General features: G+C 35.5%; 1 protein-coding gene across 28 annotated transcripts in view; it reads right to left on the bottom strand.

Moving 5' to 3' along the window:
- Positions 1-18,850, bottom strand: part of CaMKII (Calcium/calmodulin-dependent protein kinase II) — a 127,588-nt gene that overhangs the window by 24,421 nt on the left and 84,317 nt on the right. For 20 of the 28 annotated variants that reach the window (XR_012459073.1, XR_012459072.1, XR_012459074.1 and 17 more), the window contains 2 exons: positions 6,803-6,892; positions 2,266-2,325 (listed from right to left, as the gene is read on the bottom strand). Coding sequence is in view for 23 of the 28 variants with exons in the window: in XM_074129740.1 (XP_073985841.1) it covers positions 2,266-2,325; positions 6,803-6,892 (150 nt within the window). In the remaining 5 variants the exon portion in view is untranslated. The remainder of the gene's footprint in view (positions 1-2,265; positions 2,326-6,802; positions 6,893-18,850) is intronic. The other 8 variants (XM_074129762.1, XM_074129761.1, XM_074129752.1 and 5 more) reach the window with 1 other exon arrangement.

Here is an 18,850-nt window from a genome sequence, read left to right on the forward strand (position 1 = left end):
TTATACAGTATTAATCTAACCAGGGTTTAAGTAATAACCATCCATGCAAAAACATAAATTAAAACAGCAGAATTTAAGTGAAAACGGATAAACAATGATACTGGGTAGTAAATAAAATAAAATTTAAACCAAGACTCAGCAAACTGCCTTTTTGTAGTCGGACTACTTGAGTTGTTAACACAGGGAAGTGGGTACACAGCACAACAAATTAAGCGGAAATATCTGGCAGGAACAGGAGATACAAAAGGCAGTAGTAACAATTTAAGGTTTAGAAATGAGACGCCCAAACACAACTGCTTCTACACCAACAAACTTCTTCACAAATACGTACAAAAAAATAAAAAGGCCCCACTTAATAGATATATTTAGAGATTACCTATATATACAAAACAAGATTATTTATTTAAAAAATACGATATATATTTCGTCTACATAATTAATCACATGCTTAGAGAGATAGTGAGAGGATAGGAGAAGCTATAGTCAGCTAAAGAATAGACACCCAACAATTCGGGAGGTTTACATGCAATCAATATTATTAACTAAAGAATAATCAATTATATTTTGGACTATAAATACAAATTACAAGTGTTACAATAGCCAATTAGATTGTGGAATAGTAGAGAGGGGGAATGTGTCCACCACTCTGCCATCTACCGCACTTTTCACTGTACTGAGCAACAACAGAACTCCCCTTCTCCTACCATCTACATTCTTGTCTCAGTTTTTGCTTATTCTTTCTACTTCTAATTCATCTTTTATACAAATGAACAATAATTATAGATTTCAAATAGAGACTTGCTGTCTGATCAGAGAATCTACTTTAGGAGTTATTCAATTACAGTTAATAAGATACAATATCTTATAGCTTCGTCTGGTATCCTGGTAGCTATTTACCAACATTACAAACTAAACAACCTTAAAAAAAAACTTATTGAAAGAAAACTTACAATAATCAGACAATCTGTACAACACTATCAATTATGTCTGCTTTACATACAACTTATTACTCAAATAATATATATTATCTGTACTGTAACTATAACAGAAATAAAAAAAACAATAAGTTAATTATAAAAAAAAGAAAATTTGATGAAAAAGAAAAGTGAAAGTGGACAAAGTTTGATCGTGGAGGCGGCAGCCCAGCTGAGTGGAGGTTACAACAGCCAGGTTCGGCTGCGGTTCTGCTAGCATGTCACTTTTATACTTTGTGTGACGAGAAAAGGAAATTAATGCAATGATGTCAAATGTACTTTTGCAATCTCCTCTAATTTTAATAGTCACTTGATTATTGCTACTAAAATGTCGAATTGTTGCTACGCAAAATGTTACCTTTACCCCCAAATTGCAGAATATCAATCGTCACAACATCAATAAAACAAAATGATTTTAAATCAGCTGGGATAAAAAATTACTTGAAGGCCCATTAAATTCCTTAGTTTGAACAAATGTCAACAGACAGTGTACAGAGCTGCATTGTGCTGCTATCTTCAGATGTCACACTTATCCCCGCCAGTGGATTTCAAATTGCTTACAGTCAGCCGAATATACTCAGGCAGAATAAAGTATTCGATACTTAAAGTAACCCGTTACATAAATCGAGGAATAATTTGAAAATAATCACCATTTATTAAAGAAAAAGAATTTCAGTAAAGGTCCTTTTTTATATTTATGCTACTAAGAATCGTCTTTGAAAAATATTTATGTACATTAAAATGCCTCTGAGTATTTTTTAGTTGTCACAATCGCTGCTCTCATCTCTGAACTAGGCAAAGTATAAAAGTACCAAAGTGAAGTTCCTTCAAAGGAGGATTCAAAGGTTCAGCCTCAGTTCTTCACCCCCAAAAAGTCAGGTTTAACATTATGAGCAATGAGGTACATATTTTCTCTTTGATTTCTTGGCCATCTGGCAACAAGTGAACTAACCACTAGTAGCTTGATATGTAGTACCTCAAAAAATTCGCGAAAATTCCAAGGAGAAATTAAATTCATGCTTATTTCTAAGGTGAGTGCTCAATACGGAGCGAATCGACATTCAGTAATCGATTGATTTTTTTTAGAGCGATCCACATCAAACTTTGTCAGTAAAAAAAAAAAAGAAAAGAGACGTGAACGTAAATAGATATTGATAATTATATTTATAATAATAATTTACTGTGAAACAAAATATTAAAAAGAAAAAAAAAATCAGAAATTAATGCGTGTAATAATATTTTAAATAAATATCAAGATGGAATGAGAGTTGAGTAGACAGTAGCTATTTACCTTCGGGCTCTTTTGCAATGACGGTCGAACAACGATCCACAGGCCCTTTCGACTTATCATCTGTCACAACAGAGACCATATAACAAACTCTAGTCTGGTACAATCAGTTTGCCCGCAATATATACATACATATACATGTAACAACATTATAACCTCAACAAGTTAGAATACTAATTTAGAACTAGTTAAAGATAATCAGCTGTTTTGTGACGACACCCAGTGTATAAACCCACCAGGTCGCTTGTTTTGTTTTTTTTCAGACTGTTATTTTCATGGGTTAATGAAAATACCTGAAATGCTTCTACTTCTCGCACAGATTTAAATAACTAACGGAGGAGGAGGAGGAGAAGGTCGTGGAGGAAATGAACAGAAATTATTTTCAAAAAGGAGAAAACTGAAAAAATTAAGATTGACTAAAACAATAAAATGGGGGAGCCTCTATAGGTTTCATGCAAGCTCAAGTTATTTAAATATGAACATGCTGGATTAATTTTCTTTAAGTAAGTGCATTCTATTATTCTATATAAGATACGAGGACGTTCTAGTTGATTTTGCATTTGGACAACCTGACCAACTCAGTGCAACCAAATGGTTGCATGTCAGGCACTGCCATTATTTTGTCTTTAGGCCAATCACAGTCACAAATTACTATGATTACAGGACACGCTGTCCTCACCAAATGCACGAACTCAATATGTTGTTTTACGGTCATCCTACCACGGTCATCCCGGATTCTTCCTTTACTAATAACATCTTTCTTTTAGCTTTCCTATTTTATTTTTTAAAGAAGTTTATTTAGCAACTCCAGAAATTCGTTTAGCTGCTCCAGAGATTAATACTGCAGGAGTTTATTAGCTTAAAAAAAATAGGCTCGCGGAGCTGTTCATAAATAAAGACCTTTTAAAAAAATAATAAATACGATGGTTAGCAGTAGATTTCGAAATGTAATTCCCTCGAGGTAACATGGAGTGTTGTATGATGGACCATGGATAAGACTGGCACCAAAATACACGAAGATGTCATGCTTACGGGTTCTATTACGTCACTAATTGCTTTCACCCCGGACGATAATGCTGACGTCTCCGCAGCAGCACCAGAACTTCAATCATTCTAGAACTGCCTTAAAGAATCAGAAATCACTATTTTAGGCAACACCTATCCTTATTAAAGGAAGTCAAATTTGCATGTTGTAACTTCCCCCGAAAGGGAACTAAACGAGTTAATTTATTTCAGGGATCTTGGCGTCCCCTCGCTCAAATCCCACTCAACTTTTATACCGCATGGAGCCGATCAATATTTGGCTTTGAATTTACATCCTGCAATTATTGATAAACAATATTTACAGCCAATCTAGCAGCAAGTCTATGTCATACTTACTCCGACCAAATGACGTCTTGGAATTTACATCTTTAGGGCAAACTCTAGTTCACTATTACTAGCGCTCATGCAAGCTCTCATTTATGGTGTACTTTGCGAAGATTTCTTTTTGAACAGACATTGATATGAGCCAAATTAGATACTGTAGATTGAAGTGGATTTAGCTTCAAGTTAGTCCTAACTCTACGTGTTTCCACATGTGGAATGCATGTTGGTACAACTGTTGCATCAACCTTGCTAGCAGTAATCAAGGTTATTTCTTTAAACAAAGGGTAACCTCCTTTTCCAAGTCAATAGTTTGGTTTTTCTTTATTCTGGAACTACAAGCCTGGAAAGTACCCATTCCCATAAACAACAAGCAATCAGAACTGAGCGGATAACAAAAATAACTAACTTCTTATTTACATTATTTTTGGAACAAGCATCTACTTACAATGCTACTTATTACGGTATTTATAAATCTACAACACCCTTTTTTTTTGCGTTAAATGTACAAATATTTATTTAAATTTATTAGCCGAACTACACTCAAACTACTTAAGAGATTCAAATGCTGGGATAATTGTATATTGTATACAGAAAGCAGCTAATAGGCTACCGGAAATAGACTACCAGAAAACCTGTTAGCATACTGTGGACCTACTCTCAGTAACTTTGCAGTACTGCGACTGTGCTTATGTAAACTTGGGTCTGTTAATAGCTTTTGCAACTATTTTGCTCCTTCCGTAAATTTAAGCTTACGAAAAATGAGGGAGTCAAAGTATTCTAAATTTTAGCCTAGCTGATACAGGGTACTGCTAAAATCGGCTAAAGTGAATCAACTCATATTATTTCAATAAACATGCTTCTTGGAACAGAAAGTTATTTGAAGATCCTTGGAAGAGAAAATCTAAGGGTCGGCAGCTGGATTGAACCCGAGACCTCCGCGTGGGAGTCCAGTACGCTAACCGCATAGCTAATCCCTTCCCTGGAAAGTTATTGAAAGTAACATCTATTCTCAGTCGAGTAAACGCTCAGATGATACTGCTCCATAAAGAATATTGCTAAGGGTGTCCAGGTTGTGGGTGAAGTGGGATTCTGCCGGGACGCCAAGTCAGTGAAGAGGCAGGTAATGCAAAGTTTCCTTCTATGATTGTGACAACTATGTCATCTTCAGTAACTATATTTGGCTTCAAAAGAAGACTGCTGGATGAGGTTGGTACCGAAGAATGGTTTTGTAGTCATGGCGTACATGGGCAGCTAGAATTCTCCCAATAAGTTAAACCTCCGCTTTATCTTTTATTGCTAGCGGTTGTCTAAGGTAATTTTAACTTTTTTTTTAGGAGCACACAGAATTGATTCAGTGCACTTAAGCTTCTTATTGTTTTGATGCTGTCTCGAGGAAACCAAAAGAGCCTACCTCGCTTTAATTGTACAGAAATGTATTCCTTCTTCCAACCTGGCTTAAAATCCAATGAACCAGCAGGTTAATTTTGATAGTTAAAAGTCGAAATGCTTTGTTGTAAAGAACTCGCTCTGTGGGGTCTAAACTTGTCGTATGCGAGTACAAAATCTGGGCTGATTGTTACAGCTACTGGCTGCAGTAATGGTACCAAGCTATCTAGTTACTCCATGTAAGGCTGTACAGGCAAATCGTTTTACATCATAAGTTAGCCTCTGCTGAATGCATACCAGATTTAACCAGGTAAGGATGATGATGCTTCCCAGTCATTCTGCTAACTCTAATTGGATCATGATGTTAAGACCATTCAGAAGACCCTGTCCCGGCATTTGTCAGTGTTATGTGATTATGAGCAAACTGGAAACTTCTAACTCAGTAAACGGCGGTTAGCCTCACAAGAGAAATCCTTATTGTTTTAAATTCTACTTCTAATAATAGTTCCAATTCGCATATTGGGAGCTGAAGAAAAGATGGTCAGTTTACATTCGGTAAGCAAAGAAGCGAACCGAAAGCCTCAAGAATGTAGATTTTGCCGTGAAGATCCCAGAGCCCTTTGATGCCTTTAATGAGTTGTGACAACTTCAATGCAGCATTTTAGAACTCAATACAGTTTAAACCTACTATTCCTCTTCCACAGATTTTGAACGAACTGGAATCAATCAACAGTTTTGGAGGTTTGGCGATTCCTCAAGATGGCATCAAACACATTAACAAGAAACTTGCCCGTCAATTTCAAGCAGTAGTAAATGCCCTAGGAGGGCAATCAGGTACTAAAAATGAAAAAATGAGAATTAAATAAAAGTTTTTTCTAAAAAATAAGATTTAAATAATGAAGTACGAGTACACACTTTGTGGCAACAATTTAAAAACAAATAAAAATGCACAAATAATTGAAAAAATTTTGCATTAATTTATTAAATGATAGGATAAATTCCTTGTTTTTATGAATGAATAATGTTTAGGTTCCACTTTGTTGGTTTCTCAAATCTTAACTTTATTTGACAATGACAAGGATGGTATCCGAATTGAAAGTCGTCCTCAGGCAAATACTGAAGTGACCGACATAAAGTGCGGACCTTTGACAGCAACAAGGATTCCATTAACTGTACTCTGGTATTGAACTAATACGAACTGCAGAGTGTGCACTCGGCGTCAACATGGATGCACCGTCAAGCTCGATTTCCGCAAACATTCAAATTCAATTCTGCAAACAGAATCTAAATATGACACCTAAGACAGTTCTAAGCACTTGTTGCACACACTTCTGCTACACAGGAAACGCCGTCTTTCACTGGCCCAACCAAATATTATAAAACAGGAACATTCGCGAAAAGTAGATATTTCCAAAATTTTCTCTGAAATGACTTACAAAGGATTTCTTAGTTCCCGGGACCTTAGAAAACCTATTTCCGTTCTAAAGGTTCTAAAATTTCGGTACGCTTACTGTGCTTGTAAAAGTTACACAAAGTTCGGTCCAATTTAGATGATACTTGGAAAAATATGGCGGCTTAAATGTTTGCAGCATGACGAGGGTGCTGAAGAGGCCACAGTGGTTGAGCCCTAAACCATAGATAACAGTTCGGCGACCCTAAGCTACATTCAAGTGTGTGTTTACAGAAATGGTTGGCACATTACTTTCAGAGGAAAAAAAAGAAGTTAATAATAAAATATGAAAGAAAGTCAGTCTGTACCAGAACCAAATGAATTCGGAATGATTACCTTTAACGTCGTCATCTTCCAGTGTTGTACTGCTGTCTGTGGACTCCTTGACCTGCGAGCCGTCCCCTTTCTTCGTTATGATACTGCGACCTGCAACCGCACCACATCTATTACTCGATGCTAGCCAGATAAACATCACATATCCTCCAACACCTTCCAACATTGCATTGGCTTGCACTCTAGGTGCTGCTCAAAGCTCTAACAAGCACATCTAGTGCAATTGTCACATTGAATGATTCTTTTTGCTATTTCAATAATAAAATGTAGAAAGGTGTAGAGAAAGGCTTAAATATATTCAGCAATCACGGCGAAAAATCAGTTTGCTAAAAATGACTGTTTTTCTGGCAGATGGTATGCTTCCGTGGTTCTTCTGACTGCAGTCAGAACTATTCAAATTAATAAAGCGTTTGGATTTTCTCTTTATAAAACCAACCTTTCTTTACAAAGATGTATAATGAAAAAAAAAAAATCCTTAAATCTAAAAAAAATAGTCCTGGGAAATAATTCAAAAAAAGCGATAGTTCTTTAACTGCATACTAGGAATACCAACTTACACTCTACCAAATCTTTGGTACCAAGATACCAACTTAAATGTATTTGAAGTAGTAATAGTACCCCAAAAACTGATCTTGTACTAATTTTAGAGTATTTGTAGTAGTGATGAAGCCCCAAAAAATTTAAGCTTCTTAAGTTTTACTTCCTTTGGCTTTTCTTATTTTTCTTTGTTAGCACGCGCACTGATCACACGCATTGTGCGAGAGAAAGAAGTAGATGAAGAGAATCCTGGTTCCACTGAAAAACCAAACTAAGATTACCTGAAAACAATAACTGACAATAGCTCTTCTAAGGTGGCTGGAAAACAGCCAACTCACAATGCACATCTTTTGCATTTATTGGAACTTTTGCACTGATTTTTCGCTGTAAATCTATAATAACCATTATAATATTTGGTCAAAAATTATCCATAGAATAAAATATATCTAATGAATAGTTAAAATGAATACAAATCAAAAGAGGGTGAGCAAGCATTCAATTGTGTCTAAAAATAATGGTTAAGAAATAATAAAGTAAAGCTACAGTTAAGAGCACCAATAGAATACATAAATACAAATGTTTACCAAATTTTGTACAGATCTATGTATATTTGACATGGATACAGGAACAAAATGGCGAATGGTCAAATAAAGTAGTGATCTATCCAAAGTAAAAGTGAGTTAGTCCTGTTCTCTCCAATATTCATGTCGTTTTCGTCAAGTAAAAACGTTCAAAACTCCGAAACGTAGAACCTCTAAGGTAAGGTTATTGATCCACAATGCCCAAAATATGGCTTCTACCATGGCCAACACCTGTACTAATTTTCTCCTTTTTACAGATTCAAGTGAAAAGTTTATTTTAACTACACTAATATGTTTTTTGTTTTTCCAGCACCATAATTATTAGGAAGACCTGCAAACTCTTTAAAATAGTCAGGTTATACACGTTCGTAATGTACACAGACTTTTCTGTCCTATGTCCTTATCCCACTTACATTGTGTCTTTTTTAAGAAGAAAAAGCAATTGTAAATGCTAAAAAATGTCACCTTTTTATTTTGCGCACAATTAGAACATGATAGTTGCACATGTTTACGTAGTATGCTATGTGCCAACAATATTATCTCAAATAAAGAGCCTCCCCTATTTCTGAAAGTAGATTTTTTATTCATGATAAACAAGTACAAGAACATGAAAATGGGGCATGCGGTTCTGCAGCATGCCCTTAGATTTCCCTTCCTAGAGGTCACAGTTAACTACGAGAGAACACTTTTCGTAGGAGGGCTAAGTACTGAAAACAACTCATGGTGCCAATCAATGACCTTATACATAAACGCCTTTATAAGTAAATAAAGAAAACAAACAACTTAGCAAAACCATTAGTATAAATTTATTCCTCCCCTCAAAATATCGTAAACTCCAGAACTGTTTAGAAAATCAGAAAATCAGAAATAAATATTAAAAGTTCATTTTAACATTTGAAATAATAATAGTAAGTTAGCACCGATTTGGGCACATAACTTTGAATTAGGCAAAAAAAAAAATGATATACAATATTTTGCCAACTCAAAAGAGACTAGAGATAAATGAGGTAAGCAAGGACATCCTATATGCAAACTTCTATTAAGATAACTGAACAGACGAAGCGCTCTCTGATCTGTTAGAGGTTGAACTGCCAGAAGTTAAGGACATCCTATTGATTAACTAACTAGGGGGAGATATCAGCAAACTTTTCCAAACAATTGCAGCGTGACAATAATTTATGAGATTCGCGGAAATAAAAGGATCTTTTTATTTCTTTGAAGGAAATTCACTTACAAAGAGCCAATGCTACAGAGAATGCGATGAATCCTGTCGTGTTGGACCGATCTAGTTGGCAGAGTTCGAATCTCGAGCAGATTTATTTTTAAGTATATCCACTAGTGGCAAATCACTTATGGCGCTTAAATGTGCCAAATTAGTTCACATTTGGACATAGGTTCGTTCTGATCGCATGGAACAACAGTAATGTTCACTGAATTATGTGTTCAGAAGGTTCCGGAACTAACAGATTTTTGAAGATATTCACTTTACAGCCACTTTGTGTTTGAGAACTGTTGGGATAAAACAACTACCTATGTAAGGTAACTTTCTAAATCATGCTTCTTTAAGACACCAGTTGTTCAAAACTTTTTATTTTTAATTAGCAAATTTTATTGAATGCCAAGAAAAGGTATTTCTTGTCTAACAGTAGCAGCAGATGGCTGGTCCATTAGGCATCTTCAAGGATTATATCCGTGTCTCTTGAAACACGTTCAGATCGTTTTTTTTGTTGTTTTTTTTGTAAACATTGACCTTATACATGATGTAAGATGTAACAAAGCAGCTTTATTTAGTAAAAGTATTAAATTATTATTTTTATGGTTTAGAGTAAATAGAAAGTGTTTAAAAGAAACATGCAGAGTGAAAATAAAAAATAAGAGCATGCACTTAGCGTAATTAAACTGAAGAACACATATATTGTAATGTCATATAAATAACACATATAAAACAGCGCGAAAACCAGAACTAATGGATGGTAAATGGATATGGATGATAAGAAACATGCAGTGAAATGTCCATACAGCTGGGCAACATCAACAAGCAGAGCAGCCAACCTCATGCCCCGCAGTCATGCCAACTTGCATCAGTTAAATCAACGAAAGTTAGTACGCCTTGTGAAGGAGTGTGCGCCGTAATGTTCTTTTGTGACGCTGTCGTATGAATTATGTGAATGCTAATCATTATACTAGAGGAACATGCACTGACATCTTCTCCAATTGATGGAATTTATATATAAAAAAAAAGAAAAGTAAAACTCTTTCACTTTGTTGTATCTTATTTCTTTATTTATATTATGAAAAAGTTTATAAGAGTGAACATTTAAAGAAGCTGAAGGCACCATACCAAGCAGCCTCTGTTTGCCCCGACTGTCCATTGCCCGTATTCACCATTTCCGTCGGCGTTCTGAAAGGAAGCGGCTTCTTTACGAAAACAGAAAAAATATTGCTTCACCAAACGATAGATTATTGGCCCTCTCTTGGGTAAAAACAAATTCGCAGCGGACGGAAGCTTCAGAGAAACTTGAGGAGGATATTTTCTGACAGTAATAGCGTTGAGGACAATTACAGAGCTGAGAACTTGTCAGATTCACTTATTGCTCCGAAAGCTAGTGATGCAGACAAGCACATGGTAGCTCAGCAAGATGCGAAATGCAGTTCTAATGCATGTGTGTTGCTCGAACCCTAATCTCTTGGTAGGTGATTTGAGGAATTTTTAAACCACCAACCCCTATAAGAAAAAGATGTAAGACCTCCCTCTACAAGGCAGGCATTACTCCACAGAGGCAAGAAGCACTCCGATGACGACTAATGAATGAAAAGACTAAACGCAACCACCAAATTTCACCTATTCGATGACATAAACTCCAATGAAGTCTTCTTAGAGGTGGCAAGATTGACACTTTGAAAAAAGGCCCGATCGGGACAAATCTAAATTCAATTATCGACATTATAGTTCTCTATCATGGCCAGAATTTGAAGTACTCTATTAGAAGTTAGTTAGGAAGATGAAAAGAGCAATGTTTATGAAGTTTGTAGATTTTAAATGCACGCATCAGAAGTTCCAGTAGAAAACCAACTAGTAATAACAGCTATTGCTGTATCGCAGGCGAAAAAATAATCTGGCGCAGTATCGAAATATTACCGAGAGCTAATCACTTTCTCTAAACAAAGGAACGCTATTAGCAGTAAATCGAAAGCAAAACATCGACTGTGCCATGGTGCCTACAAATATGAGATATATTTAAAATAATTATATAAATGGCAGAATATATCTTAAGCGAAACATAAAAACTCCCATTCAAATAAACATTGATTATAATATGGTTATGAACTCAAAATTGTAAAAAATTAAATAAAATAAGAAAAATTAAATTAAAAAAAAAAATTTAATCAAAGAAATGTATTTATTCTTACCACTTTCTGGTTTGGTGAGTGGAGAGGACACGTTACAGAGAAATACGAGGAGATAAAACAGACAAGACTGAATATAAATTGTGAAATTATAGCACAAATAATAGAGAGATATTGTAATCTTTCTTCTTTTTTCAGATGTAAATACATAATTTCATTATTTTTATTGATATTGTCTAGGGCATTGTTTACATCTACATATTGCTACACACACAATTCACTAGCCAAATCGTTTAATACATCTGTTTTGAAGTAGGTTAGGAGGAGACAGATTATGTTTTGTACAGGTTAATTATCCTTAACTGAAAATTCAGGACTTATCACTTAATTATTTTCTGTCAACATCCTACAAACCTTTATTAGTAAACTTGAGAAGTTAAAAATAAATAAATAAGGATTTCAGGCAATCATACAAAAATTATTCTACGGGCTAACATTTGCACAACGGTACCACTTTAAAGCACTAGCTAGACTCTCTATCAATATGCTTTTCTTCTCTTTTCATCAGTTCGACTGACTAAACGAATGCTCTAAATATTAATAAGAACTTCTTCTCACATTCCTTTAAATTTCATTAATTAGCTACATAAATAAAGTAGATAGTTGAAGAATGGAGTTTTAGTAAATAGAATAACAACTGAACTAACTGCACGGGCTAACTCTGTAGACCTCAGCGCTGCCAACTCACGCTAGTGTTTTTGTAAAAAATCTACAGATCTGGGATGCATAACCTGGCACTCACTAGAAGGGCGTTTAAGTATTAAAAAAAATCACACTAAAGTATCGCTATTAAAACAAATTAAATAAAAAAGAATTTTTTTTTTTAAATAACTGACAAAAGGAGTGGAAAGTTGCAGGAATTATAGCAGGTGGGATTTATGTATACAGTCAGGCTTTATATAAGTATTTAAAATGGCTTATAATTAATTTGTATTTGGTTGTTCCAGGATTATTTTCTGGGAGAATGGCTGCGCCCTGTTCTGCCCCTCGGATGCCCGGCATTTTCAACTACGCCCGGCTACTTCTCTTAGGACCGGGGGACATACTAAGGAAGAGATCCATCCTCAGTACCTATAAGCAGGGCCTTCTGCCGATCGCCAATCATGATTTTGCTTAGGGTCCAAAATAAAACTGGGCGAATGAAGTCCACACTTAACTCTAAAAGTACTTCACTTTTTATTAGAAGTACTTCAGAATTTCATTCTTTGAGTTGCATTATAGCACTCACTCACTTGTTGAAATAGCACTAGCTTTTAGAACGTACAAAAGCAATTTCAGTGGGGTCTTCTATCCAATAAACATTTTTCACACTCGATGTATTCTCTTAAGGCACTTGGAATATTTCTCGTCACTTTCAAATAACCAAAATGGCTGCCAGATATCCTTAGCTTTCCTTTCCATATGTAAAGATGTGAGCCCACACTGAGACTTTTCAGAGTAGTAGCTCTCCATATGTTGGAAGTGACGAATAGAATTCATTAAAGCAAGCATGTATTCTTAAAAACAGACAAATTCTCTAATAAGTTTGACATGCCCTCGGATAACCACGGTTGCAACCGCCAACAGTACTGGTGATACTATTTTTAAACTTATATTTTACTGTATTGCCCGCTTTTTGCAGCTCTCCAAGAGCAATGAGTATTTACATTTTGCAACAACTTAAGATTTTGGTCTTATGACTTAGCCTTTGGAAAAAATATTAACGAACAAAAATTGTTCTCATTTTAAAAGACTCTTCTAACAATGCCACTCTCACAAAATTTACAGAAGAAACGATTGCACTAACCTCCGATTAGAAATCTTTTGTTTTTTCCGTACCTAGTTTTAGATTTGAGCAACTTAAGTAAAATTGATCATTGTCTATCTAACCTGATTAGCGGGGATAATGCTGGGTAGGTTTATTGAAGAGTCAAGGGGTCATTTTCCCCTTGTTAAGTCTTCAGGACTGCTGTAGATCTGGGGCCCTGGGACCTTCTTCAAAAATAAAGCGACTAGATTAATTACAGAAAACGCAAAAACTTGAAAATCGCAGATATAGATATATTCCAATAGGCGTAGAACCCCTATTTCGGCAAAATAGCAGCCGAAGGCCTTAGGCTATTAGCCCCTTAGGCCATTAAATTAGGCAGAAGTAGAAAGAGACTAGGGCGCTCAACTTTGCAAAGTCTTTTTATCTATCCTAAACCCTTCCACCTTAATCCAGAAACAACCTACGGTTCACTACCCAAATTTCTTCTTGTTTAAATTTCTGTCTTAAAAAAGGTCTTAAAAATTGGATGAAAACATTGAAAATGTTTTAATAGAACAATTTTACATTAAAAAATAAAAATAGGACTAAGTAAGATTTGTAGACTACCTTAAACTATAGAGAAATAATAGAGGTTTAATATGGTGTTAACGTTAAGGTGGTCTCATAGCTAACATTAAGTCTGTAATAAGGTCACATTGTCTATGGTTAAGGCCATTTAATGGAGAGATGCTTTTAAGTAGGAAGGACCGCATACTAAAATAATTATATATATTTACAATAACTGAACAATAATAGTGATAACAAAACTTTTAAATCTGGATAGTTAAATGGTGATAGAGGCATGGCTACAATGTTCAATGCAAGTCAACATCCTTCTTAATTACTTTTGTCTACCACTAAACAAATTAAATAAAAACCAAATAAAAATTAAAAAGTTATAATAATAATAAACAATGGAAACAAGAAAATAAAAATAGTTCACTTAGAGGACAACAGCTATTACAAAGGTGAACATAGCAGGTTATAAAGGAGCAGGTCAAGTTTTAATTATTTTTAAGTTTTTAATCTATATAGTTTTATTTAGCATTGGAGTATTTTAATTAAACATTTTTCGGGCTCATGTTATCTCAGCCAATCTGCACATTTATTTGATAAGTATCTATAGATGCACATTAGATGAGATGGAAGACCATTGTAGTCAATTACAATGGGCACCATCGGTTCTGAAAGTGAACACATAGTTACTAGTAAATTATCTAGTGTGCATCCCCATCCTAGTTGCCATTTATTATATTTTGCAGAAAAAAATTTGGGATACACCTTGGCAAGTTATGCAGGAAACGCAACTGAAGGATGAAGTTGGTTTAAAACATAATTTTTGACCCCAATGGATTAGCGCATGGAGAATCTATTTACTTCAGACCCCTAAAGGAGGTTGTTTTAAAGGATTTTAGTTTGAAAATAGTTTTACTTTTAAATCAGCCTTTGATTTACAGACTAAAAAATAGTAGGCAAAAAACGATCTCGAAGTGAGGCGAGGCTTTTCCTGCTAAAACTAAAGTGATTCACCCCACAGAAGGCCTCTTCTATTCACTGGAGGGAGTGCTCCAAGGTGGTAGATGTTAGATAGTGCCCCAGATAACGCAAGCCAGGAAGTAGGTTCACTGGTCTGAGAAGCTAGCTCAAAGAACTACTCCCTGCTACCTCTACATGACACCATCACAACCACCAGGTACGCAAATCTGTTATACAGACTTGTATAGAGATACAATGTCCAGAAGAGCCTTGACTTTTCTAATATTCACCTTCAGCGGGCTGCTACTTTCTATAGCCATCTACTCATTTCTTTTTTTACGTTAATAAGAGCCCTTGCAATGTTGTATGGGAAAGGGAATATTCTGCTTATAGGGTGCGTGGCACTATGCGAGTACACTACAGCTGGTAAGTAAGCAGGTAGTCAGGGTGTTTTACACAAAAAACATTTAGCACCATCAAACGGCAACTTCAATTGCGTTGCGTTTCCTTTACCATTGCTCAGGATGTTAAACGACCATTACTGTTTTAGCCTTTTACACAACTAAGTACATAGTAAAAACCTTTCATTTTGGATTAAATTTTTAATTTTACTTTTAATCAGACATCACGATTAAATATAGCTGCCATGATATAACTGTTTTAAGTAGTAAATCACATAATAAATGTACAAGCATGCATAATGATAATAGATAATTTAAACTGTAAATACCTCACAGACCCCACTTGACCTTATTTAGTTGGGAGACAACCTCTACATGTGTGTTCCTTTTAGTTGCATGGATTTGTTGCACAAGAGTAAGTTCCAATCATCATACTCCCACCAAGATTAGCAAAACCAGCGCCTGGATTTAGTTCTACCAAGATCATGTACAAAGTTCGCCACTAACTAGCAGTGCACACAGGATAATCATTTCTCAACGTTACCTCTAACAAACTTTGTGATGAAATGCGCAAGAGCACTCCCAAAAAAAAACAATGTAATAACCTTCTTCCAAGTTTATTGTTGATCGAGTACTCCTACAATAAAACTCTTGCACTTTTAGCAGCAATATCATGGGAATAATAATACATAAATATTCTACAGGCCACGTCCATCTACATATCTCCGGGCTTCTTGAAAATGAAAAAAATTCGCACGACTGCCGTAATCATAACCGCGCAAAATCCAAATTGGATTATTACCGTTAACAACTTTGTAGAGTTATTCGACCATTTGTTTTGAGGAATTCTGACTCCAAAAAAAAAGAAGATTTTCAGAAAATGGTACGATGGACGTGTGTGTGCGTAAGATGAAAGATATCTCAAAAACTAAAAACCTAAACCAGATGAAACTTTATGCTTTGATTGAAAGCAATCAGCGAGGACTTTGCAATCTAAATCCCTCAACTGGAGCTACTTCTTAACTTAATAAACTTTATTTTTTACCTCTTTATTGAAGAGACTTTTTTGAAAATTTCTCAATGGATTTCAATTAATTTCATTACAGTTAAGCTACATACGTATAAATTTTGTCTATATAATATTTCGTGTAAAATTCACTTTAGAGCGACCTTTACAGTATTCGGGGAAGCTTAAGCGTGATTTTGTGAAATTTTCGAGAAAATTTAAATTATACATTATTTTTAAACTTCGGATATCTAAAACATTACCCCAATCAATAACCCCACACAATAATAACATTTTACTGCTTTTTCAGGATAACCTAAAACAAATTTTAAAGAAAAATTATGAAAACTGCACATAGTTTAAAGAAAAGCGTAGCCATTATCGAAAAAATGTCAACAGAATAAAAACATTGTTTATTAAAGAGTCTTATGATCGCATCCAATCAAAATCATAAGTTTTAGTTTTCTGAGATTTGTCCACTAAGGGAGGGGAACAGCTATGCGGCTAGCGTAATGGATTCTCACGCGAAGGTCCCGGGTTTGAATCCAGCTGCTGCCCCCCTTAGATTTTCTCTTTCTAGGGGCTTCTTACAGCTCACTGTCCGGTGGTGGACAGTGTTGCCTGTAATGAAGGAACACTGTCCGGAGGCCGACAGTACACTGAAAAATGCTCCGGGCGCCAATAACCTCAGCTTTAATCATTTAAAAAGAAAAAAAAATTGGTCCACTCGTCTTTTTAAATAATTTTTCGGACTCAGGGAATCTCAAAACGGATTCTACAGCAAAAAGTCGGATATGACGTGGTCACTTGCCTTAGCGTTGGTACAGAAACAGTTGTTTATATTATACATGTTTTTTAAGAGAATCACTTTCACTTTAATTTTCGAACACAAACTGAATCTAGTTGCTTCTAACGCCGTGTGACTGATTGTTAATTGGCAATGTATGTATATATAAATATAATTGGAGTGAGAGAACGAAGTGGGCATCTCGCAAGTTTGCTGTTGATGAATCTGCAAGGATAACTAAGAAAAGAACGACAACGAAATGGCTGTTCACTTTTATGGTAATGAGGCAGATCAAAATATTTGCTCGTTAAAGCAAACATTGGGGCAAATCAAATATATTTAAAGTAAAATAAAATACATGTATTGATTCAGTTTTGTTTATTAGCGAATTTAGTAATGTGATTGCGGTGATTCTCAGTTCAAATTCGAGTGGGAAATGCTTCCCTCATTCAGCTTGAGAATCAGGCTGTAGTGCGCTCTGATGCTTCAAGAACTCGTAGAAATCATCGCTATCATCCAGATCGTCTTCAGCTATGTCCTGACTTTCATCCTGTTCGGGCGGTCCCATCATTTCCGGCAAGTCTGGCGCCTTTCGACTTTCATCTTCCGCCGTCTTTATCACATACTCCTCCTCTAGTTTTGGTAAAATTAAGATTTTATTATTAGACAAACTTTAGCCGTACGTTTACACTATTTGGACTCTATCGGCTAATACTAGAACCTATCGGCTTATTCTAAGCTTTACGCTCAGACACCCTGTGCTCTCCCCGGCTGGTAAAGTCACAGGCTCTTTTTTAAAACGAAGTGATTATCAATTAATGGGCAATATGAATAAAATCATACGTTTTCTGGGAGGAAGACACTAAGCGACCTTACTAGCCAGGCGGTCAATGGCGATTAAATCAGGTTACTACTATTTTGTATAGCACTTGGTAAGTATAGCAACCTGCAACTCACTACTTGAACATCAAAAGAGGCGGCTAGAGAAAATTCTTTAACAACATGGTCACAACGTCAAGTGATCGTCGAGTCTGGTATCCCACCAATTGGAAAGTTCGTTTATTCTTTAGTGGTACGCACGTACTGTTATTCATATTGCCCAATAATCAACTCAATGAAAGTAAATCTTACCGCTGTCCGGTACTGACGTAGTATTATACTCACATTTTAAACACGAATCACAATTTACCATCAAGTGAAGGGAAGTAATGTTGTTTAGACAGATCTGTGCATTCTCTAGTTGGTAAAGTAGTTGATAAAATTTTGACTGGCGTAGTAATTCTAGCAATTCGCAACAATAGACCTTCACTCAAGGTCGTTTATCATTCGTATCCGATCGTGACCGCTGAAGATATCAATATTAAATAATAAATCTATTGTTATTCATGTATACGGTTCAGCTAAACCGAACTTTCTGTAAAATTATAATTATATTGAGCAAATCAATTATCTCTTCCTGGAACTTGTAAATAATAATAAACAAAATAAGATTTAGATATAAATTGTGAGCCAGTTCAAGAATAAGAGCCAATAGGTGATTGTGCCTTCTTCTCAGAGACACTTTAATTCATCTGTAAAGTTTTACAGAATACGGGCTAATCTCTAGATAAGAATGTAGCTGGACAACCTACTGTTGATACTTCAGTCAGTAGGGAGTTAAAATAGCCCAACTTCTGAGATTCTGTCTCTACTTAATCTTTTTGTTTTAGAATTGAAATAAGTCCATTTTTTGGTCTCAGAACTTCTTGTGGATTATTTATTTTACATTTCTCTTCATGTACAGTACATATCTTTGTCCCATTATAACCGCAGACTGGTTTGAGATTGTTAGAAGAACGCGCAATGAGATGAGTTTGATGTTCCAAAGAATTCAAGCTGATTCCAAATTTTTGTGGCCTTTATCATATCAAAATGCAAACCACCTTCAAATGTGATCGATCAGACAACCAAACCAAGTACCAAACAGTACATGCGCACTGTGCTGCTTCATTTGTGTATTCAAGTGTTTCCTCAGAACCAAAACTCAAATCGAATTCAAACCAATACAGAGATCCCGCATATGCGTA

This window comes from Rhodnius prolixus, unplaced genomic scaffold (genome assembly GCF_049639745.1).
Source record: "Rhodnius prolixus isolate KJV_2025 unplaced genomic scaffold, Rpr scaffold_15, whole genome shotgun sequence".
NCBI lineage: Eukaryota > Metazoa > Arthropoda > Insecta > Hemiptera > Reduviidae > Rhodnius > Rhodnius prolixus.